General features: G+C 38.7%; 1 protein-coding gene across 4 annotated transcripts in view; it reads left to right on the top strand.

Moving 5' to 3' along the window:
• The first annotated feature begins 4,788 nt into the window (after window positions 1-4,788).
• The window catches only part of LOC105254831, a 47,478-nt gene continuing 25,684 nt past the window's right edge, over window positions 4,789-26,582 (top strand). Inside the window, exons 1-2 of one of the 4 annotated variants that reach the window (XM_025406610.1) lie at window positions 4,789-5,009; window positions 10,588-11,090. In XM_025406610.1, the coding sequence (XP_025262395.1) occupies window positions 10,778-11,090 (313 nt within the window). In that variant the 5' untranslated portion in view covers window positions 4,789-5,009; window positions 10,588-10,777. Of the gene's footprint in view, window positions 5,010-7,584; window positions 8,129-10,587; window positions 11,091-26,582 lie in introns of those variants that run through there. The other 3 variants (XM_025406609.1, XM_011263750.3, XM_011263751.3) reach the window with 3 other exon arrangements.

Raw genomic sequence — 26,582 nt, forward strand, 5'->3', positions numbered from 1 at the left:
TGATATAACATGATTTCCTAACACAACATACCTCTTTAATATTAAAAAAATTAATAAAACTATATTACGATATATAACGTAAAATATGTTGTTTATTTGTATTGTAAAATTGCACAATTGTGAAGGTTTTGATTTTCTTCTAATTTCGTACAGGAGAACTAACTTTAAGGAGATCGAAAATAATTCAGCGCGCAAGTTTTCGACGCGATCTCTGAGGATATCCAAGAAAACATAAATAGTTTCATTGTTTTAAATGAAATTATAGGCTCTCTTTTATATCAGATACAAACGAACGATTAATCAGTTTGTAAATCTTGCAAGTACATAGTAATAAATCATGCGCGTGCAATCATTGGCTGGGCCGTAGCAGACATTTAGAGGCATTCTTTACTTGTCCAGCGATATACTCATAAAATCTGCCATATCTCGTATCTCCGTTCGGCGGATAAAAATCGCAAACAATGCCGAAGTAATATTATTCATCGATCAGTACACGTGTGCGCAAACTTTTACGTAGAAAATATTCGAATTATACGATATTTATATCGCAATCTTGCCCTCAATAATCGCTCTGACCTAGTTCAGCTTCTCAGAGAGTTCCGTTGTAAAATATCCAATAATAAATGAAAACTTGCCTATTAATTTTTATTACGTTAAAAAGGCAAAATATATAGTCGATTTAACTATATATATTAACTATATATATTAACTATATATATTAACTATATATTTCTGTTTTACGCAATGACGTTATTATGTTGCTCTATCAAAATGTGTATAAGTTAATTTGCGAATTAAATTAAATATTTAATAATTTAAATATTTAAATTATTATTTATAATTTATTCTAATTAAATATTTAATAATTAAATATTTGCCAAATTTTTTATTGGCTCAAACATGTACATGTGCAAAAATAAATAATTAAAAATTTACAGTATTACTGCCCATGATGGAGTTTTCATGTCGGAAAGTTTATCTTAATCGCATAAAATGACCAGAGCACGTCGGACGGACAAGCATGGTCAGAAATGCATGTACGCGATGCATCATCATGCAGTTGCACAATTTAACGTGAGTATGGAAGCCAAAGATGGCGCATACACGGTCGAGAGTGAAATTGAGGCGTTTAATATGTATGAATGCTTAAGAGAAGCAAGGTGACTCGTCCCTCACATCTCTCACGATCATCTCCTGTTTCTTCGCGATTACGCAAGCTTCTACGTAAAAGCATCGATCTTTGTCAGCCATAAAATTCGCGAACACGATCGGCCACGATGTTTGCACAATCTTGCGCCATAAACTTAATCGCTACTATTTAACCGTATTGGTATTTTGCATTAATTCCATTTACAGCCAGGTATTGTGCAAAAAATCGCAAGAATGATCTAACAATGTGTCACATTTTCTTGTCCATCTTTTGACGTCTTTTGATGTATGTTTTTATTTCGACAAATGATTATTAGATAAATTTTTTACATTGATTCTCTATGCATCGGATATTTTCGAAATTTTCCCGTAATAACTTTACGAGTGTCAAACTACGTGATATGTGAAATTACGTCATTCACGGGCGAAAGGATCCACGTGTGCAATTTTCGTTCGCCGAATTATTGACACGTGAGTAAGCGGATTATGCACCGTGTCGTACGACACGTTCCGACACATGTGCTCGTATGCACGTGCGGTTACACTCGCCCACGCACGCTTATGCAGTACAGAATGCGCGAACGAAAGGGAAACTACTGTCGCTACCGCACCTTTACGAAATCCACGTCGTCGCCATTTTAAGTTTTACGACACTTTGGAAAAAAAAACTCCGCTTGTACGAGAATTAATCTGTGCGTCCTTACGTTATTATCGACTCGTAAAACTCAAAGCAATTTTCTCTATAAATAAAGTGAGTGAAAACGGATGACATGCCGTCATCAAAATTTGCATTTAAATATAAATCACGATAAGATATATCTTGAGAAACTCATTTTTTTAATATAGAAAATACATGCCAAGTATGTATATGTGTAAAAAACATTTATTACAAACAGAAATTTAAAGAAAATAAAAAAACATGCTATATCAAAAAATTAACTGCTTAAAATAAATAGAAGATTAATAAAATTAATCAAATTACTATTTATACTATACTGTCATAATTCATATTCAATGAACGAACACAAATATAATCATCAGCCAGCTCGTCTTATATGCTTACTTTTACATACATGCTTAGCATCGGGATATTATCTCATTTTTTTTTGTCCCTAATGGATGATATCAATTTAATATAACACATCGTCAAGAGAGCCGAAGTTAATTACACGGTCAGGTAATAGTATGTACGTTTAAAGCTCAAAATTATTTATGGCTTTTATTATATTAGAACGATTTAATTGGAAAACTGATATCTACTCCGATATTTTGCAGGATTATAATTTCAATCTATCTTCTTATCGCTATGCGTAACTTTGAGCACGCAACGCATGGAAGCTCCATGTGAGAAAATAGTTATCCCAATTTCTCATCGGATTATAACTGATTTAGATATACATCGGGCATTACGCGTAATAACGATGGCAGCTGTATTGCGATTGTAAGACTATCGTCCAAGGATCGTGCGCACCGAGCCTCGGATCGATTCACGCACGGCGCCGCAGCGCGTCCCGATGCACGTATTTCTGCGTGACTGCGTCGTCAGAGTGCAACGACGAGAAACGGCTGGTCGACGTAAGAGAGAGCTCGCCTTTTTCTCCGCTTCTTACGGACGTATTTGCGTCGCGTGCGCGCAATCGACATCGGGTTTGACACAGCGTAAACTTCGATACGTAACGTCGGAAATAGCAAGAAACTCTACTATTTGCGCGTTACGGAATTAATTTAATAGGATTTCGAATTACTTCTTTTGTTATAGACAAAATTGCATAATTATTGTTTACTGTTATTACATGTTTTTGATCGTTATTCTATTTATAGCAATGGAAGAATGTGAAAACAATATATTTATAATGTAGATGAATATATAAAACAAAACCACATACTGATAGATAAATTGAGATGTAGCAATCTTGTCATTATGTCCGTGCTGATAATTTTTGTAAATTACTTTATGCATATGTAATTATAGTGAGGTAAATAAAACGCGCAAGTGTTGTGGAGATGACTCATGCATTTACCTGCAGTAGCGTGGCCTCTATAAAAGTATACCGAAGGCCAGCATAAATCTATCTTCCGACGTTTATTCTCCAGGACGTGTTAATTTCTACGAGTTATACCATAGTCTGTCGCGACGAGAAAATCCTTAAAAGCCGAACAGATGATCACATCTACCCGAGATGCTCATGAATATACACTACAGTGTTAGCGCAATTGAGTAATGTTACTACATGCGCTTTAATTACGGTCTTTACGTGACATCGAAAATACGCAAGTTACTAGAAATTTTATGGAACTTGGAATTTTTTCAAAAGTAATTAACGCGTGATTTTTTTTATAATTCCCGTTGAGTCTTGAAGTTGAAGCGTTACTTTTCTAATTTTTTAATAGGAGAAAGTGCGTTATTTTTTATTTTTTCATGATACACTACGTATTTATATATAATTTTCTCAAGCAATCTTGATGTTTTCAACGCTAATTCTCCTTTCGCTACAGCAAATCTCGGAATATTCTTAACGCCACCGCGACAAAACGCAAGTTAGACACTTGTAAAAGCATGAAAGACAAAATTACTTCGCGACAAAAAAATCGACAACGTGTCCGAAATGATGACGCTCACTTCGTAACGCTACTGGTTGCCAAGTTTCACCTCGGAATTGGAAAAGTACGTTTCGTGAATTGATGAAAACAAGAGATCGATAGGAGATCGTCACATGCAACATATGCGACAGGATCTGAATCACGCACATGACGATTCTCTGGCGAAAATATCGCGAACGCGAGAAACTCGTGAAACGCAGAAAGATACGTTTCGAGACGAGAAGTGTTTACGATGAGAGGTACATCGACAAGCGCATCAACGAAGAAAAATCGACGAGAAAAGACACGTAGCTTCTCTCGACGGACACTGCAATATCGAATAATTCCGTTCGTCGATAAGTTTTTGCCCGATATCTGACATTTTCATTAAGAGAGAGCTGTCCTTTTAGAATCTTCATGGTTATTTATAAGATGATCAATGAGCCTCGAGGCATGCTTGGCTGATTTTTCTCCCGTGTTCGAAAAAGAGAAAGAGAGCTTCAACAGGCCGCGCTGTATTTAATTATTACAAGCTCGATATTGGTCCCTGAATAATTCTATGCAATATATCACAAATCATAACGATTATGTTATAAGATTTATTTAGTATTTTTAATTATATTTATATTTCTCGAAAAGAAAATTTATTGCCTTAAAGAAAAACTTTACATCAATCTAGAAGAGCAGTGTATATAATAAAGCGCAGAATTATATCAGTGCATTTTATATGCAGGCAAAATTCTCCAGCATTATGCTATTCGATGCATATAATAGTACAAGTTATCGCAATTATCGATATTGATTTCCTCATAATCTGCAATAAGAAGCCATAATGAGTTCTGTTGCGCAATCTTCTTCGAACATAAGTAACCGAACGCGATCTAAGTTAGGAGCATAATAATCAGTTGGAAATAACAAATGACGATGTACACGTGAAGGCAATCTAGTGCAACGATTACCGCTACCTGACTTTAATTAGACGGGACTAAGCGAGGAGAAGCAGATATCCTTCGGCAATCATCTCCGAGGTGTCTCGAAGATACCAGTCACGAACGTTTACATAAAGGTTCCGGTCGTGAGAGCTCGGTGTGCTATACACTGGCGAAACAATGCGCCGTTAATTCGCGAATTAATTCGCCAACGCAAACAGTTATAACGACAACGACCGATGGATCGGTTCGAGTATCGTTCGGCCGTTAATCAATCGCGTGATAGTCATTCCAAGCGAACGATTGGTATACTCAAGTCACTTAATGACGAGGTACGCATGCGGAAGAAAGGTTGGTATCATTTAACCGCCGCTTTTCCATGTCATTACACCGACCTGGCATTTTTTTTACATTTCGTAAAAATTTCCATTAATTTCTTTCTTCGTCGCACGTGCCTTACGAGAGAATATATATGTATGTACGCCGTACGTGTACGAGTACAGTGGTATCCACATCGACAGCGAGGAGTAAAGGCGCTGACCTTCCGAAGGTCATCCGTCTTGCAGCGATGTACGATATGCTTCCGTGTACCGTGTCTGCAGTAGTGAGAGACCCGTGACGCTATACTCGGAATATTAAGGAATATTGACCCCGCGCGCGGCAAATTAAATTGTAGTTACTTAACGAAGCGCAACGGATAAGTAGAAATAATTAGCCGGCCGTGCCAATCTGAAAATTATTATCACGCGATGGTTGCATCAACTCTTTCGCAAATCGCACCTCGCGATTTTTTGTCATCGAGAAAAATTGTTGACATCGCGATGTATTTGCATGATAAAGCTCGTTATTATATTGACGGAAAAAATTGATTAAATTATCGCTTGTTAAGATTATTTATTCATGACGGTGTGCCGTTTTTTACGTTCGAGAAGAAAATGACATGCATCGTGCATCGTAAATGCAGGGCACGTTTGTTTTTATCGAAGACAAAACGCATACAATCGCCCGATGAAATTCAAAACGTCTACGACAGGTCTATGACGCGGACATTCCTCCCGACCTCTAACCCCGGGCTAGGATAGAACGAAAAGATATTAATGGTGCACCGCGTGGAGAAAACAATGAGATACTTGGTGCCTCGTCGCTGTAATCAACGTTCCTCGAGTCAATAATCATTTTGCGGCAGAGCGACAATTACGAGAGACAATGACACTCGCGCAACGTTTCTTCCCTAAACATAGACATTAATATTCCTGCATTCCAGAATAATTGTCGGATAGTTGGGTGTGCAACTAGGCATGTGAAAGTACTTGCTAATAAAGCGCAAAAAAAGCTTATCCAAAATCCAAAAGCCAAAAATCTCCACGCGTAAACTGTCTTTACGTTTAATTTTTCAAACTTTAATATAATTACGAGAGAGTAAATTAAAAGTATACAAATATATATGTAATAAATATTCTTAAAAAATATAATAAATCTAAAAAATCTTAAGCTTTCATCTCATCAACTCAACCTAGTTTATCAACAAAACAACTAAAATATCAAATATAATCGAGATACACATTTATTCTGGAAATGTGGAACAGCCATATGACACTAAAATTCCTTACTTATCGGAGACATACCTTTCTTAAGTACATTAACGCTGTGAGTTTATTCATGCCGCGAATAAGTTCGTGATAAAATAATAATTTCCGCAAAAGGAGGACGTCGTTCTCCGGCAGACGAGAAGCTAGTTTCAAACGAATAAAGGCCAGTCCAACGTGGCCCACTTATTCGAATACAGTTAAAAACCACAGTAGCAAGGAAGCTTTTACATTTTTGATTCGCGTCGGCGATCATTGTTACGCAATTCGCCGCGTAGCGGTCCATCTCGCGGATTCGCGGAAAGTGGCACGCCATCTGCTCGGGGAACATATGGCAAACACAGCGTAAGCCATTTAAGTCGGCGAGTTACCTCGATACCTATAATAATTCGATATTAACTGTTATGCGCGTCTGTGTAATTGCCGACTGTCTTGGACGTCTCGGACAACGCGAGACACGATGCACGTTGGATGCAGCGATGTCGCGATGTGCTGTTGATCGGTGAGAAATTCAGCGCGGCGAAAAATGGCGCGCGACTATGATCTTGGCATTCTAGTTCGCGAGTTCGTGAAGGTGCACGAAGGTTACACCGTTACCGGTCACGGATATCACGAATACAACGTGAAATTTCAAATTACGGGGTACCAATGCACAGTAATTGGTCGCGCACGTTGCATAATATATGCAATTATTAATTACGCGGGCAAATATCGCGCTCGTGATTTGACTGCCGATCGAACCGGGTGGACTTAATGTCGACATTTCTAAATCAGTTTGAAAAAAAAAATTAAATAAATTAAAAGAAAAAACTATAAGAGAAATGTAGATCATACAAGAGTCTTATACAAGAAATCTCACGAGAGATTCTAAAATATATCAACAACGTATATAAATATATTATATTTCATATCGCGCACGCTGTAAAAACTTGAAATATATTCAAAAATTAATATTCCACGATTTAATAATTCTAAAAAACAAAGCAATTATGATATAAAAAAATTCTTAAATATAAAATGATTACATATATAGAAATTTATTACGTAGAACCTAGATTCTCTTGTCACGTCGAAATTACCATTTCATCGAAAATTCTCTCAGTGCGTGGACATTACGCAAATATCATGAAATCCGTACGGAACCGGAAGTATCGAACTGATCGAGGAAAGGAGTCGCGGGATCGCGGGAGAAAAAAAGGAAGCAAAGTCTTGACAACTCGGAGAGAGATTCCCGAGAGTACTGCGAGCCTGCGCGATACAGTTTATTTGAACTGGGGATCTCGAAGTGGGGAGACACGGCTCGACCGCGTCTCTGCGGTTTGCGAGCTTTAGTCGCGCGATCTCGTCCGCAACGTCGGGGCGCTCCTCGTCGCGCTTCTCTCGCAGCTGCATCTCGATCGATCGATCGATCGCTCGATCAATGCCGGTTCGACCGCGTCGAGGTACATCCGACCTCTCGAGAAGAGTCGAGAGTTACTCTCGCGAAAATTTTTCCCGGCTCGAGTATCGAAAATTGTACGGGATCGCGTTTAAATCGCGAGGAAATTCAACAAACGATTCCATTTTTTACTTTAGCGTCCAGTCGATTGTTTGAGGTGTTCTCGTAATATCTTTATGAAGATACAGATCTGTGTCGCGATCTCGATGTGTGCATCAATTTTATTTGCACACATGAGTGGATCAAATGTCTCGTACGGACGTTTTTAATAGATTTTTAGAGGGAGTTTTCATTAAATTTAGATGATCGACGAGGTGAGTGATAAGGATAATTACAGTGAATGGGATCAAATTTGTTTCGAATCGCGCTCGATCGTGCTCCGAAAATCGTGAAGCTAATGGATATACAGCGTTAGAATGGATTATAATATTTAAAGTGGCCTTTATGTATGTAATCATTATTCTTATTCTTGTTTGTGTATTCAGACACGGAATAATGAGGATAGAAAACATACGCAACATGATAATTTTTATCCTTCATACAAGATTATATATTGCATGCTTATTACTAAATTTTATTAGACCCTGCAACGTAGAATCTAAATTATAATTCTTGAAATTATCAGTATTCGTCGTGCCTTGCAAGCGTGCAAAATTTAATAACTGTCGATAATCTTCAATATTGGATTCGAACTTTCACTGTGTTAAAGTAGACCTCGCTCGCGAAACGTTATTATCTTACCTAAATTAAAGCAATGATTAAAATTCCCTGCTTTGTTCCTGGTACTTAATTAATCATTGTATCGTTAGAAAGTTGCACGTAATGAAGAAACTTTCATAAGCTCGATTAAAATCGCTGCCAGGATTACGTGCTTGGCGGCACGATAAGTCTTCTGTAGGAAAATTACATCAGGGACGTCTGCAGTAACCCCGCGTGGAAAACAAAACATTTTCAGCTTAGAATAGCCGCTAATGGGCGAATTGCTAAATCTACACTTTCACTTCGCACGATCTATTATGCACTAGAATGCGACGAGACTTTTTAACTCAATATGAATGTAGCTTAATTATCTGATATCGAGAATTCTCGCAATTCGTCTTGTCGTTTCTTGTCAGTTTTACGTCTACTTACATTATGTTCGACAAAGTGGACATTTTGACATTTGACAGCTGTCCCACACGTGATGAATGTCATTTTTAAATAGCGGACAATAACAAAAGACGGAGAGTGAAATCGAAAAGTCTCAAAACGAAGAAAGACGCTCCGTCACAGTCACTTGAAGTCGCGAGGCTCTTTGAAAGTTTCGGTCGAGACATAATTGCTCGTTGCGAACGTATGTGTGTGGCAAGAAGGAGGAACGCGATTTTTGAAAAAGATCGTGCGTATGAACGGAATAGCAAGTCTTCTTGCGTACATTACGCATACTAACGCGAAAGATCCGCGTAGGACGAACGAATGTAAAAACGTGTAAAAGGAAAAAAATATGAACATAAAAAAATCGAAGGTTTATTAAGATGCGTCATATTCAGCTGTCGTAATAATTCACGATACCTTCGTCACGGTCGCTTTAGTCGCAGGTAATTAAAACTCCATTACATGGCGATTACAGAAGTTTCGCGGATGAAACATTCTGTTGCGAATAACGAGGAAGGAGCCGCGAGTTTACAAAAAAAGAATCCCCCATCTCATGTGTATTCATGACCGGAACCGCGGATAATGCCCAGAGTCTCCGCGCGCATCATATCTTACATATGTGGAATATTAATTCTCGTCATTCGTATGCGATGTACGTAGTATCGCCGCGAAGCCGTGGAATGTCACAGGTGCAAGTCACCCAAGAAAGTACATTATGGACTGCGTATGACAGCGAGCATGAATAAATTATATTTTACGTCGCTCTAGGAGATGCTAATAGACACAAATCATCGTCCCTAATTATACGAAAATCCCAAGAACGATTGAAAGATAAATCGAATTAGAAACGAAAACTTGTAATCGAAAGAAAATATAAGATTAAGCGTTAAGAATTTTTTGAGAGGCGACCACAAGAGAATATTAAAATAGATTAATAAAGTAGATTATAAAACGCGAAAGTAAAATCATTTGATAAAATAAAATTCTAGTATAATTTTATTAATTTAATTATCAATTAAAATTAAAAAAATATTAATGATTGCAATACGCAGTAATATTTAATAATTCTATTCATTAATTATATAATAATATATTATCCCCTTTTTGTTACAACTGTGTCACATTTCGGTTGCCACTTCAAAGGTGACATTTCGTAAGTAGCAGAGCATGCCTCATCATTCTGCTCACGTTTCCCCGGCAATGAACCAGTCGCTCGTCCGAAAGGCAAACACCAGTGGCGACGCACTGGTATGCTAGGGGAGATATATATAATCATCGTCATAAATTCATCATCATCACCATTATCGTCAAAGTGCCCAAAGTGTAATCATTCATTAGCTCGCACGGTTCGCTGGTGCATCAAGACTGTCATGCCTCGCGAAAAGACGAATTCCATCGGGGGTGGTTGAGGCATAGCGAAGAAGGGGGAAGGGGGAAGGGGAGGAGCAGAAAGAGGAATGCACTTTGTATTCCGACATCGCTGGGTGCATATCGTTATATACGAGCAGGAAGCAAGTTAGCTGCTCGTGTTATTGCGAGAATCGTTCCTTCCGCTACATTAATTCCTCGGAGCTTTTTCATCGCATTATAAATCTTTCTAGATAATGTAGTGACTATTTCGATAAAGACTATAATATTTTCTCCTACATTATATATTCAAACGAGATTTTAATAGTTATATTTTTATAAATCAATTTTTATAATTCTACCAAATTTTTTTTTTAAATTAATAAAAAGAAATCTAAACAAATGATATGTCATGCAATCTTAGGCAGTGATCTTCGTCGTGTCTTCGTCGAGCATGCGGACAAAAGGTCATTTGATCTAATCGCTTTGGGGCATTTTTAAAATCAAAAATTTTGATACGACAACGTGAAACGCATATCGCGAGCAGCGGAATGTAAAAAAAAAACCGTGAGAAGATTTGACACGAGATACTGTGAAAGCGAAATTGTGCCGCGATGTCATCGAGTGGTGAATTTTCGACGCTGTCGAGCGGCGAGGCCACCGGAACCGGCGAGGACTCGTTGCCGAGCTCGAGAGAGGCGACCGCCGAGGCCGCGGGTTCCGGCGGCGGTTTTATGCCGTTGCGCGAGTTCCTGGATAGATTCTCACTGCCGAGAGTGGTCAGGGTCGAAGGTGCCGGTGGAAGGCCGATACTGTTGTACAAGCAACAGCAGAGATCACTCAGAGTCACAGCTACGCTGCTGATGCATCGTTACCGTCACGATGTCAAAGTGGGACCGGAAATAGTCATCCCGGAAGGCTACCCCGGTGAGTACAACTTGAGATATTATACTGTATATTTGTTTATACTCTTACGCTTATCTTTATAAGTAAATTTAGTAGATGGAAGCGATGGAACTTGGTAAAGATTCTCTGCAAGCGAACGTTTTATGTAAAGTTGATTTAAAATATATATATATAATTAAAAAAAAAAATTTTTAATAATTATCCGTCTTTTCTATTAATCATAAAGTTTTTCAAAGGCAAATTTTTATTTCATTCGTTAATAAAGATTTGTAAAAATTAAATTTAATATTTCTACGCGTCTAAAATTGATAATTAAAAAAGAAATCTAATGAAAAACGCGATTAATAAGTCGCCCAAAGCATACGGAATTAATTGCCTATCGCATTCCGGTCTTTTGACTCGATGTATCGATCACGTCGTGCATGATGATCGATTATGCTCGCGGAATTGTATCGAAAATTCGATCTGGAATTAAAACGATTGCGTTGCGTAAGAATATACATGTACGCAGCGTTACAAATCGATGGATTAATTGGAAAGATTTCTTCGCAAATAATTGTGAAAGATTTAAAAATATATATTTTATCTTCCCAATTAAATCTAAAAATATTATTTGCGATATACTCGTTTACTCACAACGCATGCCAATTGATTTGGCAATCGAGGGATATATATATATCGATAAATCCCAAATTGTATTTTCTCATTACTTATTTTGCGATTCGAATATCGCTTACGACATCGTCGAGATTTTCTCGAGAATTGAGGAAGCGAACAATGCATGCGCGAGTTGGAGTTTATTTATCCACGCCTAGCTGCGTACATATGTAACCAAGTTGTAGTAAGTACAGTGGTGATTTAACCTAAGCCCGCGGAAAGAAAGTAACAGATGGTTGTGGGTGGCAGTGGCGGTTTAACAATGAAAGTAAATTTGTACTCTGGAAAACAGAGAATGAAGTAAATCGTATTCAAGTTTGATCAATACCGATACGAGTCGCAAAGATACGATATAAAATTAGTTACGAGAGGTTAATTTTTTCCAAGAAAATATTAAGCAAATGTGAAAAGTTCAATTATAAGCTAGATATCTTTCTCTTTCCTCCTTTCCTCCCCTTCTCCCATAAACTTTGACAGTTTGTAAGGTGCAACGACGATGCGGCGTCGTGATGATTTACCAAGGACGTTTGTCAGATATTACTCAACGCGCAGGAAAATACGATCTCTCATAAACTGCATAGAAATGTTTCAATTTCCTCGATACAGCACGTATTTATACACGTTGTTACATCTGCCAGGATGATTTCTCACGACCGTAATTGCGCTCGCGAGCGTGTCAGTGTGTTTTCTCGAAGTCGGTTCGTAGCTCTCGCTGACAAGGAATAGGAACGAACGAGCGAAGCGAGTGTCGGCCTATAAATAGTAAAGGAAAGTATGAACTAACGCGGTAGAGCGTGCCGCGAATTATAATTTAATATCGTCCCAGTAGTACTTGGAGACTACGCGCTCGCAGATGTACGAATTCCGCGATGATTCCTAATTCAACACTGACTAACGAAATAGGCGATACAAAGAAACACAGAAAATCTAATCTTTATCCGCGCGAAAAGAGAAAGAGAAAAATGCGCGATAAGAGAGACGAGCAATATTATTATCCAGTTACATTCAGTGGTCTCGGGTAGGTGGTCAGTGACATACGGCCGTGAATAATACCCCGCTCGTGCATTAGCATAACGCCTGACTTTTTTTCAATGAAGCTGCATAAATTACAAATACATATACGTTGAACTGGCGTGGGTCGAAATTACGTCGTCGAATGCAACGAGAATTCACATTCACGAGAAAGTAAAGATTCATATACTATTATATAAAAATAATCAGATAATAAATAGAACGATAGAAAAAAAAGGCATCGCAAGATGCATTAAGTAATAATAAAACAATTCAAGCAGTTATTTCAATTACTACATCAGTAACCGGAATGTGTTTTGACCGTTTATAATTTTTTTAAATTATGTGAAATTCTACCTCATTTCATAATATTTCAGGTATTCAGTAACAATCGCTCGCTAACGAAGTCCGCTCCTAATCCCGATACAACCCCGTCTGTTGCACGGTTATCTTGCATTCATGTCAAGGCATTGGTCAATACGTTGGGCGGATTAATCGTTAGTCGACCATGAATGTATATGTGTGAACGCTTAATCGTGCGCGGATTACACGAAAGTATAATCAGTTGCATGGGAATGATTTTTCTCGAAAACTAAACCTACAAGTTTTGAATTTGCAACTCGCAAGATATTTCTTGCTGACAGAGCACGATCTCTGCTTCGCAAGGATTTAATTTCCTACTACTTTATTTTCAATCAAAGTAGCCCCTACTTTATATCCATCATTTTATATACAAGTTTTCTCTTATACAAATATTTATTTTCAACTACATGTTTGTATATTTTATCGTGCGCGCTGATGTACTGGAAGTGAATGAATAGAATGATCAATTTCTATGTTTCCGCCTACCATACGCCAATATACGTTGACCTTTCTTTACGTTTCACTAATGTGCATGTCGTTCCTCGCACGTTAGACTTTGTACTCCATTTCGCTTCACATTGCCAAGAAGTAATCTCACCGTCACTGCTAATCGATAATGAGTGTTTACGTATGGAAGAAGATGCCAGTTTAGTATAAGCAGTGCTGGAAGACGATGGATTATACCTTTAATCTCGACTAAGTTCAACATTACGTCTCCTTCATTCAGCCATCGTCCTGTTATTATTGAAATTTGCACAAGCGGAATGTTGCCGCAACATCTGGTATTACTTGGCGCAACTTTATTAGTGCTTTTTAAAGAGAGAGGATTTCCCCGAGGAAAGCCGCATCACGACTGGACCCCTCTGACCTTTCGCTCAGAATCGTTTTCTTTCACATTGTGCCGGATCGAGTTGTCTATTAACCGTTCATGATCTGACTTTATGCGCTCGGATTCATAAAAGTCGCTCAACGGAAAGAGGAAAAGGGACGTATCTTTATGGTCGTGCAAGTATGCTGTGAAAGCGCGCTCGTGACTTTGCCGAGACGTGGGAGTGCCACTTTGAAAAAATAGGATCGACTACGGTTCCGGTGGTGATCCGAACGAAATTATGACGATTTTATCGGCCAAACTTATGACACACTATCTCTTTTTCTGTGAAAAAAATTTGAATCGATTTTCTCTTTCCTCCGATCATCCCAAGCGATTGAAATTGCATTTTAACGTTTGATTTTATTAAGGTAAACTCGATAATTTCTCTTAAACGACCGGTAATAAAAGTGAGCAAACTACGATGAAAAAGTATAACTTTCTTTCAAGACTTATAACTATTAGGTTTTACGATAATTCAACTACGTATTTTATTTTTTACATATTTTATATTGTACATAAATTATTTTCTAAAACCATATTTATTTACTCATGGTATATAATTTAAACTTATATTTTTTTAATAATTTTTTACATATCACGCCTTTTTTCCCAATTAAACTAAACTTTCATCAGATGACGTTACGTTTGAATGCGTTGAAACGCAGTCTTAACGAGTTTACGCAGCTCGAAGCCACTGTTGCATGATAATTAAACGCGTCTCGATAAGTAATAAAGAACGATATGCTCCATCGCCAATCGCGAGACGCTAGAAATAGTTCATAGTACGCTTGGTCGAGGATCATTCATCACGAGCGGCGATTGCACGCAGCCTTGCGTAGCCTCGAGCGTGATTTTAAGTCACTCGGAGTGTCGGAGATCAGTAGTGGGTGAAGAGGAACGCTAAATGTTAAACGCTGTCGGGCGGAAGTGGCGACTACGCCATTTCTATGCATAACTCGTTGATTTACAACCAGAAATACGTTCGCGAGCACACCCACTCCATTTCGTAAAATTTTGTTGTTCGCTACGCGTTGCTCTCTCTCATCTATGCTCTCTTTCATGCGCGCGCCTCTAGATTTGAATAAATCACGAAAACGCGAGGGAGATGCGAAATCGGAAGTTCAGCATTGCCGGTATTAAAAGCGCGAGAGGCGTATTTCCATGCCGTTTACGATCGCAAACTGCGTAAAATTCTTCTCGACACGAAGACGATCGCTTTTCCCGCAACGCAAGCCGACAGAATAACGCGAGTAATAATGGATAATGCGTTTTATAGCGAAAATAAAATCAACGTATTTCCGATTTTATTTCTGATGTATGCATAAAAATATTTTATACATATATATATATATATATATATATATATATATATATAAAATAATAATCATTAATTTTATATAAACAGAAATAAAATTGGAAACAATTGAATTTCGTGAAATAATATATATTTAAATATATAACAAATATTCTAATTGCGAAATTCATTAATCAAAAACATTAATCGTTCGATCCCGTATCTATAAACTCGCCTATTTCAAGTTCTATCGGGTTTAAATGGTCGATATACTGAACGTATTCCGCCATGTTTTTTGTCAATTAGCGTATTAAGCGAGGAATACAAACTTCCGCGATAGCTAGGTATCGCGACGGGATAGCGGCTATGAAAAACTCAATGGCGCATTAATTTTCGCTTACTTACACCTCACATTAGTGTCCTTTGATAACAGTCTCGCAGCTATTGAGGATACTCATTTCTACAATCTTTACACGAACGATACAGGAAGCGAAATATCGCATCAACCGCGCGGATCTTCCATACGATATAAACTATTATAATTTGCATTCTAAAAATTCAGGAGAATTAGAGATTTAAGAAATAATTTCCTTTCTTTCAAAAGAAAAAAAAGAATAGTAAAAAATACGGAATATATGAGTATCATTAATTGCAGCTTTTTTATTTTTGACTTTCGACTTTATTTCACGAATTTTCATTACATCGAGTTTTATCTCATTCGTCGACAATTATATGTATTTTATTTCCTTAAGTACCGGATACGGTTATAAAATAAAAAAATATGCGCGTTAATTGTTACTTACGTATGTTTCGCATTAGTCGTACTTCGATAAGCACTTTGCGTGCAATCTCGCCTAACACAATTTGCATTCGAACGGAGAAGAGCTTTTAGAATCCGATCTATGTACGGAGCTTCTAAAAGCTCTTATCTCGACCTGGATATCTCGCGAGCATGTTACCTCGTTAAAAGACAATGCACGTCCATGGCTCTGTGCCCTGTAACTCGCCGACACTCTCGCGATTACTATTGTGTTATTTCACACAGAGTATGACTTTAGTTTTCTCAGCAATTAACTGCACTTTTGATACTTACGGTTCAAAAGATAGCGGAAGTTACGGACAAGAGTTTTTTTAAATATGCAACGTATTTTATTATCCGAGAAATTCCGCGAGAGAGAATATAATTAACTTTTTCATAGTTTTTCACGAGCGATTTAGCATCGCTGATATCCGCAAATTATTCCGATGTCTTTTTTTAACGATGTACCGTTGCCAGGCGGTCGACACTGCGGGCGGTTTACGCGCGATTGCGTGTTCACAGATTATAGTTTTAATTACCCTAATCGTTGTTCATGAAGATAGCACTTTAATACCTCCACTGCATTTTATGACGCTTAGTTAGCCACAATTTGTAGTCTTAGACACTTGCAGGCTTAAATGTATTCTCGTTATTATTTACTCGTAATCCGCTCGTTTTATTATCTCACGAGATGCATGATTTTAATCACGCAGTCGGATATATTCATCGATAGCATCATCGCGTTTATACGGCGTAATAGCTTTGAAATGCGTCTTACATATCGGAACAGAGTTCAAGGTACAAGTGTAAACACCGGTTTGAAAGGAGATAGGCGTACCATAAGTCCGTTTGAATGTATATGTAACGCACAAGCCGAGAATTACGTTATTAAGAAAATCGAGCGGCAATTCTTGGAACGAAAGCGTGACAGCTGAGCCTTGTAACACATTCCGCGATTGATGATATATTAATGCATTCATTGTTTCTATCCATTTGTAATGAAAGATTTTACTATAAGATATTTGAATAAAAAATCACGTGATCAATCTTCAGATCAATTCAATTTAAAAAAAAAAAATAAAATTTTCGTATAAATTTTACCTTCAAACCGTTAACTTTAAACTAAAATTTTAAAGATGAATAGCCGTACTCTTTGTCGACACAAAAACCGTCTTTTACGCTGCATTCCTTATGCGAAGGCGCGAAAAGAAATTTTTCTACCTGGATTCTCACATACAAGAGGCACCGAATTAGCGCAACGCTAATATCGAGTCTATGTTCATCATTTAGCAAATAAATTATTGTGTCGAGAGACAGGAGGCACGGCAAGGTGTTGTGCAATATAATGAATCTCATTCCGATTTCTTAGAATTTTACAATTTACGCGGTTCACGCCTTGGACCGTCTCAGCAGCCGCATTTCATAATCGATTTTAATATAACCACACCCATGAAATTTCGATAAACCAGTTCTATCGGCTCATCAGTATACGAGATCGATTTTCGACATCGGGAACGACAATGTCTTTCGCAATAACAATTTTCGATTATTAAAGCTTGTGAAGCTATCTATCTGGATCGACGACTATGCAAATCTCTAATCTCGTTTAAGCCGAAAATCAATAAGTAGATCACGACTTGTATTTGATTGAGAAAATTTTTACCTGAAAAGAAAGAAAATTTCTTTCGCCCAAGGCTTTGCAAAGAAAAACCCACGTCTTGATCTTGACTGATCGTCGAAAGCTCGTGTTTTTCATTAACTAAACATTTATGCCGAGACATGATAACACATATTCGTAGGGCGCAATAAATCTCGCTCCCTTCTCGTTACGAGGAATGTGTATTTGTAACGAGTGCTCCCGAAGGAACGATTAAATCTTAGCTTCCGGCGATGAAGTACTCAACCGCGACTTGATATCACGTGTTCTTACTGTGAAATTGGAGCGATCTTCCTCGCAGCAGGAAGAAGAATCAAAGTAGAGATCCTGTTAACCCCACGTGCATCCCGTAGATTGCTACTCTAGCGAGAAGCCTTCACCACTACAAACGAACGGGGCCCCGGTTTAGAAAAGTTACGAGTGCACGCGTCTGCTGTAATCCAGAAATAATTCTCGATCCTTCATGTGATGCTGTTCTTAGTAGAAGATTTTATCCCTTAATATCATTTTATCCTTTTGTGAGATACAAGCGAGGAGATCAAAATAGAAGGTTTCAAAGAGTTCAAAATCCACGTATTGCTTATATTCGGATTATTTAATTTCAATTTATTTCGTAAAAAATGAATTTAAATTTACGTCTCGTTTCTCGAATTATTTCAATTCACGCATGAATTGACTTTATTCAAATGCATAGACATAATAAAACGATGTAAAAATATTATATTACGATTATAAATTAGTATAACATTTAATTTTTCTCCTCTTATGTGCGCCATCAAAAATTATTCTAGGAAAAAGTCAAGCGTGAAGACGATGTTACCTCCGCAATCGAAGCGCAGTTCCCGCATGAGCATTCGCTCGTAAATACATGTTCCGCGAACTGCGCTAATATTCCAGATACAAGCCTCAGTGAAATGACTAGCGCATAATTTCTGTCGAGAAAATGGAGAAAAAAAAAGAATGGAAGACCTACGTGCGCGCGCGCGCGTGATAACACACATCTCGGTAAAGGGAGAAAGAGAGGAAGGGAAAGACCGAGAAGCGTGGCTTGGAAAATCGCGGTTCCTGTTAACCCCGTGCGCGCGCGTGCACATCGTCCCAAGATTGCTACCCTTACGTACGCGAGCGCATATTCGCGATTCCGCCAACGGAGAAACGGAGGAGCCCCGCTTTCTTTCTCGCTGGCTCACGAAGACACACACTGTATAATCCCGGGATAATTCTCGACGTATCCGCGTTATATGGCCGCGGTATTCGCCGCAGATGTAAATACCCGCGGGGCAGCCGGGAGCCCCGCAGGTATTAAACATACGTTCCCCGAGTACTCGACAAATTGCTCGCATGAACCAGAATAATTAGCATCCCTAGCCTCCGGTGGTGTATGCCTACTCGCTCCTCCGTCCTTCTCTCTCGCCGTATCTCGTATTCCTCGCCTATTCTTCCTCCTCTCTCCCTTGTCCATATCTCTTCGGCAACTCTACTCGTTTGAATCAGGCTTGCACGTTCCGGGGAATGCCCAGAACAGAACGAGCGTCTCTCCTCCTCTCGTTCGCTGATGCGGCCGTTCTTCCTCTCTCTCTTCCCTCCTCGTCCGTCTCATTGTGACGATGCACCACGTTCCGTGGTTGCGTTTAATCAGCCCCGCTGACTTGATGCGCGCCATACTGTCGGCCGATGCGGCTGCTTAAGAATGTAATTTAATATGCGACGTTACACACCGCGGGCCCCGCCGTGTCATATTTATAGGTATTTATGCATCAGCTTCGCGAGCACGTTTGTGCCGCGCGCTGTGCGCATAGTACGGGCGCACTGCGCGAGCCCATTGAAATTATCTCCCGAAGAGAGAGGAGGAAGGAGGTATCGCCGTACGAGCGTATTCATACACTCGTACTCTCTCTCGAGGGTACGTGGGAGGAATTTATCGTTATTTATCGCCGGTTAAAACCCTACGCATCGCGCCGATTTTCTCCTCGTGACGTTTCGCGCAACTCGACGCGACGAGAGAAAAAGAGAAAAAAAGAGAGAGAGACACGCACTGCCTCTGCACCTGCTGTTAACATAATTTATTCCAACCCGTCGCTCGTCAACCTTACACATCGATCAATCTAAAAAAATATAGCTCTATTTTTCAAGAGAATCAAGTCGCGATATCTTTTACTTTCGCTTCGTGTGATTTATACGTACTGCTGGAGAAATCTTAAAGGAGTGACATTGAAAATTAGCATATAAAATGATATGCATTGCAAGTCACATTCTTTATAAATGCAGCATCAGCATGCTGTATAATTTTGATTATGTCTGCATCGTTTAACATCAATTATTTTAATATATTACATATAATATATACAAAATTTCAGAATATAAATCTTTGGATTAGATGTACTAAAAATTTGCAATAAAATAATCAGAATTTTATCTTGAGATTAATTTATTAATCTATGTAATAAAGTATAACATGTGTGTAATAAATCTCTGGTCATTAAAGTGTTGAAAGATTCTCTACTTATGTTTCCACAACTTTATCTATTATATCTAAACAAAGAACTATAATTTATTGCTTTTCAAGTTATAAGTAGAGGATATGTTGTGATAAATTATTTCCTTATAATACTAATACAATTTAATAATACATATATAAACTAATATCTTATGCTGCACCTATATCTAACGATATTCAGATCTCACTTTGACACGGTAGAGTGGAAATCTAATTTTTATAGCCGCTTACATCAAGTGCTTATATCTTGATCGACACACGTGCATGAAAATGAGGATGCAATCACGGCGCAATTACGTGCATCTTATGATGCACGATGGCGCGGTGTCAGGTCCTAAGATACGAGCACGAGGTCTCGCTATTATTATATTACAACCGTTCCCTTTTCTGGGATGGCGGGGGCGTGAACGTATCGGCATCGATACATTATATAAGAGTCTTTTTCTCGATTAAACAATTTCCCCCTCTAGCATCGATCAACGTGGGCGTTAAGGGAGACACGTGCTGCCGACACGTTGCTTCACGTGAATACTAACATAAATCTTGCGGAGGGGACCACCCTGACGAAATTCGAAAATATATTTCTCGCGATATAAATATGATAAATTATTCAGATTTAAAATTCAGATTCGCTTCTTTCGAAAATAGATTAGATAAAATTTATTCGATTATTTCTCGTTTATAGATGTCGATTGAAATACTGTACATGGAGTGAGATCGCCACCACGCGGTATCGTTTCAATGCCGCCGCGTGTTATTTATAAAGTAAACCTGTTTGCGTCGCGTGTGTATGCAACAAACACGTTTCGCGCAGAAACACGCGGACGCGTCGCGAGGAATATAATTTTCCGCATTTTCCGCGCGTTTTCCCTCAGCGCCGGGCGGATTCACGGCGACGACGCGTCGCCGCCGCCGGCGAAACGCCCTAATGATGCGCTATGCATGCGCGTGTGCATTCATCATATAGTCCTGATCCTGTACGCAGTGTGTAATATCATCCAAGTGTCGAACCATGGCGAATAATATCGCTAGCGCTAAGAGAATCCTTTCCGTTAGTTAACTCGCGTGTCCATTTTACTCTCACGGAGATTCTCGATAGTAAAACTACGGGTATGGAAATGAAAACGTTTATCAATTGCCAGATTAGAGATCTCTATCGCATTCATCATCATTTCGAGGGAAACGCAAAACAGTTTTCTCACATTTCCAGTATTATATAAAATTATTACAAAATACCATAGAATGTGAATATTTTCTACGCATGAAATTTAACTAAAATAGAAATGCTTTATCTTTTGATATTATATCTAACGTATATTATGTCATTATTGTATGTAATTTTCATATTTTTAAATAATTTAAATAAAAAATTTAATTATATTTTTAAACGCATAATTATTCTGCTTTCTACGATTTTATTTAAAAAATTGATAAAATAAAAGATAGCCTATTACGAGCCAGCCCATGATTGACTGTTTCTCGAAGCTATCTGCGATCCGTGTCTCACTCTAGAAAAAGAGACCCTATGGTAGACAATAAACACTCGAGGATATTGTTACTATTCGCTTGCCAAAAGGCAGGATAGGCAATTTATAGTTAACGTCAGAGCAGCGAAGGAAAAGGCGCGGCGAGACGCGCGCAGAGGACGTTCGATTCGAGGCCGAGATTGCCGGCTAAGCCTTGAGGCGCGATCGTAACTCATAATTGATGAGCGGCGCGTCGAGGATCCAGATCTCGGTGGATCGACGTTGGCCAAAAAAAGTCGCCCGAGCTGAGAATAGCGCGCGTGCCCCCTCGCCCATGATGACTTTATAATGTCGTATCGAGGCGGCCCCCGGGCAATTATTATCCGTTTCGGTCCGCACTTTTCCGCATCGACGTGGACGGCAACGCTCGCGGCGGCGCCCTTAATTACAAGGATACCCCGAGACAGAGAGGGAGACCCCTCGCGCCAAGTCTCGAGCGCATATTGTCGTTGCATCGCGAGGGATTACGTTGCAAATCCGCGGTACGTCGATCCCGCCGGAGAGAGATCCGCCGTCAGAGTCGTAAACACGGCTGCGTTACTGCAGTCGTAAAGGGGATACGATCGAGAACGTAAGTTTCGTCGTTTCTCGCCGGTCGTAATTCTCGAGATTTCCGATGAATCGCTATAAAACAAAATCTTATCGCTCTATCGCCGCGTCGAGAACCGCGGGCTATCTGTCTCTCTCAGGATTATTATCATCTTCATGTCGAAAATCGACGGGTAAAAAATATTCCTCGCGTATTTCTTCATCCATCCTTCTTTGATTATACTTATATATATATATATATATATATATATATATATATTTATTATTTATTATTACATCTATGAAGAGGAAGTTTTCTCGATTCCATGATACGACATCGAGAGAAAATTTTAGAATAGATCATTTTCTGATTTTTTCGTAAACACGTTGTTTGAGCACCTGTAGTTTCACCGATGACAATGTCGCGAAACGTATCTAAGAATTATATATATGTATATACCCAGAGAGAAATAATATTACGCCTCTTTTTCTTTCGCGTGGGACGTATAGATATAGCAACGGTTGCATAAAATCGCCAGAGGTCTTATCTCGCCCTAGCACCTTGTCTTGTCGGACTATTGAAATTTTCAATGCGGCCTATTCGTAGAATCGAACGTCGCGCGTAGGCTTACATCTTTTTCTGATTTTACTAGACCTATATTATCATATCATGCAACACTGATGCGTTAATCTATAGTTATTATATTGGCAGAGGAAGAAAAAAAAATATATGCTCGAATCTTGTCTATTGTTGTTTGATTATTATCGATCGAATATTACATTTTTGTTATATTATCTTTTATTTATTTTTATTTGCACAAATATTTTCTTTACCGTGCATTTCTTTTTACAAATCCCGATAAAGTTCGAAAAAACAATTATTTCTTTTTCTTTGGTTTTGCTTTACAATTGATTTCATTGAACTTTACTGTTCTTCATGTACCCTCGGATGTGATTATTCAATTGATTGATTCGAAAATAATGAAGGATTATTTTAGTATCAACAAAAAGAAAAACTACTTGATGTCTTTTTTGTAAATGGAGCCGAAATTCTCTCTCATAAATTCTGTTAAACCAAGAATACAACGTGTATTCGAACAGAAATAACATGTAACAATATTGCATTCTTGCGGTAAATAAATGTAATAATAATGTATGCACGAGATTAATTTTAAAATTGAAAAATTATCCTTTGAAAGTTTATTAATTGTATATGCGAATAGCCGAATAAAAAAAAGGCATCGAACGCATTCTCGAGTTGCATTAAACTCTTGCGTAATAAAGTAAAATAATTTTCGCACTTTATATGGCATTTAAGATTGCTATATTGCAAATCTTCATATTCCCATGTATCTAATATCACTCGGATTCGATTTAAACTTCCTGCTCGTGGAATCCTGCCATGATAACTGAGCGATAATCACTTCATCGGAATTCCATAGATAGTTGGATAAATTACTTCGAGATATCAAGAATAATTAAAACCCTACTGTGGTACGCACAGAGTCATTTGTCAATTAGTTCAGGAAGCGCGAGTCTCTACTTCGAGAAGCGAACGACGTTGTTACCTGTTATCAATATAAGGTTCAACAGCATTATACTTCGTATACCGCTGCGCGCAATCAAGAAGAATCAAGATCGCTACTATCTCTAACTCCTCTCGGCTTGTCAAGAGAAACAGCGAAATAACGTAGCCATTAATGTGATTAACTTAATTTGATCATTCATGCAGAAAAACTTATAAATTCTATCCCCCAGTTGATCGAGAATTATTTTTAAATTATATAATTATTGTAACTGTAAATTATTGTACTTTTAAATTCAATTTAATTATTAATTCATTAAAGTTAATTTTAAATTAAATGCTATTTATTAATTTTACTATCAGGTAATCGCATTGTATATATTGTCTTACTTAATAATATTAATTATTTCGTGTATCCGTCGAATGAGAAATAATGATTGATTGAAGTGTTTTTTGAGCTCGTGTACGAGACTCGCGGCGGAAGCGCGGAGAATCAATTTTATTTCGTTTATTCGGGTTCAACGGCACCGGAGCGTACGACTTGGCATAGCGCCACGTGTAATCCGGCAGAATCAGGATCGGTCGATGGTCGTTCTCGGAGTCGTTGATACGAGATGAGCAGCGGTAACGCCGACTTAATGCGATCAAACGAGTCCACCACCGTTGCTACCAGTACATACGAGAGCGAGGCCGCGATGCCCCGTATAAGTGCGCGTCCGCGCGATTATATCGGTGCTAGGACCGACCGAGACGGGCGTGTATACCGTGTATACGCGATCGCGTACTTAGCGCGGATCGGCGATCCAGTCGCGGGTCCGGTGTACGGAGCCAACGGTGCCTCCCATCACGTAATCTGACTAATCGTTTCCGGTTTCGTCGGCGCGAACTCGCCTCCAGTATTATAGCCACGCGAGGTAATGTTAGACCATCTCCGCCCGTCCGCTAATGATACGCCTCAATCATGCATTAGACGTATAAAAGCGAATTTACACGGTTCACTTGTAACGATATCATACCGGAAGAATTCGATTCTTTATTAACCAAACTAAAGGGTTTCGGAAGATTTCGTTCGCGGAAAAATTGCGACGGTATGATGTTCATCTTGAATAATTATTGAAAAAAAGTGGCGTGTAATATTTATGAAAATTGTACATCTAAAATATAAAAATGTATAGTTAACAAATGTAATTTGTATTATATGGAGCTGATTTATATCATTGCCGTTGAGAATTGCTTCCTACAAATTATGTAGGAAAAAATATTTCTTGTCGTTTTTTTTAAATTTATTTAATTTCAAAATGGCAGGAAATGAATTATTCAAGTTCATAAGTTCGCGTATCTTGAATTTTTTTTTAGCGAGCCACGAATATCTATCAAATCGCGTGAGACAGCATTAGATAATTAAACACGGGCAAAAAACAAAAAATTGTGTATATCCATTGCACTCGCTCTTCGAATATATTTTCTCATGAGAAATGAATTGCGTAAATTTGTCTTAACCCTCGCGGCGGGATGGATCATCCTGAAAACGGCGTAGGTTAAACGGCGTGTTTAACCTCGTCTCGCAGGGGGTCTCTTCCAACATGTACACATGACGAACGAAACACTACCGTGAAAACGATCGCCCGCAGTGATCTAACGCATTCAGAAGAAATTTAGCATTCGCGTAGCGAACAATTTTATATATCGATAAAAAGTATTGCAGTTATTTAACACAATCATGTATAAATATAAAAACTCGAGAGACAAGTCTGAAAATATAAGATATAACTTTGTGTTTTCCTAATACGATAATAATTAGCCATAACTTTTTTTATTTTAATAAAAACAAATTTAAGTCTTAATATTCTTCAATAGATCTCTCATGCTGCAAGAACTCTCAAAAGACATTAAATATCTATTAATTAGATATTAAATATCCAATAAATTTTTTGATCGAAAAATTTCAATTCTAGAACTAAGAAATTGCGAGAACTCTTCCAATTTCTATTGTAATCAAGTCTTAAGAATAATCTCGTTATAGCAACTCTTGGAGAGTTATTCAAAACGTTGAAGAAATATTCGAACGTGTTGGAGAATAACATCTCGCGACAAACACTGGTACGCGCGAAGCGATGGACTTCGATTTTAAATAACCACGGTAGACGCGATCGCGTAATCCAATGGGTAATATCGAGACGATCGTCCATCGCTAGATTCGCCACTCGCGATTCGCGACACTTGTTGCAGACTGCGCGAAGCACGTGTTTGGAGAATGACGTCTCGCGACAAACACTGGTACGCACGAAGCGACGGATTTCGATTTTAAATAACCGCGGTAGACGCGATCGCGTAATCCAATGGGTAATATCGAGACGATCATCCATCGCTAGATTCGCCATTCGCGATTCGCGACACTTGTCGCAGACTGCGCGAAGCACGTGTTTGGAGAATGACGTCTCGCGACAAACACTGGTACGCGCGAAGCGATGGACTTCGATTATAAATAACCGCGGCAGACGCGAACGCGTAATCCAATGGGTAATATCGAGACGATCGTCCATCGCTAGATTCGCCACTCGCGATTCGCGGCACTTGTCGCAGACTGCGCGAAGCACGTGTTTGGAGAATGACGTCTCGCGACAAACACTGGTACGCGCGAAGCGATGGACTTCGATTATAAATAACCGCGGCAGACGCGAACGCGTAATCCAATGGGTAATATCGAGACGATCGTCCATCGCTAGATTCGCCACTCGCGATTCGCGACACTTGTTGTAGACTGCGCGAAGCACGTGTTTGGAGA

This window comes from Camponotus floridanus, unplaced genomic scaffold, assembly GCF_003227725.1.
Source record: "Camponotus floridanus strain SB8 unplaced genomic scaffold, Cflo_v7.5 scaffold15, whole genome shotgun sequence".
NCBI lineage: Eukaryota > Metazoa > Arthropoda > Insecta > Hymenoptera > Formicidae > Camponotus > Camponotus floridanus.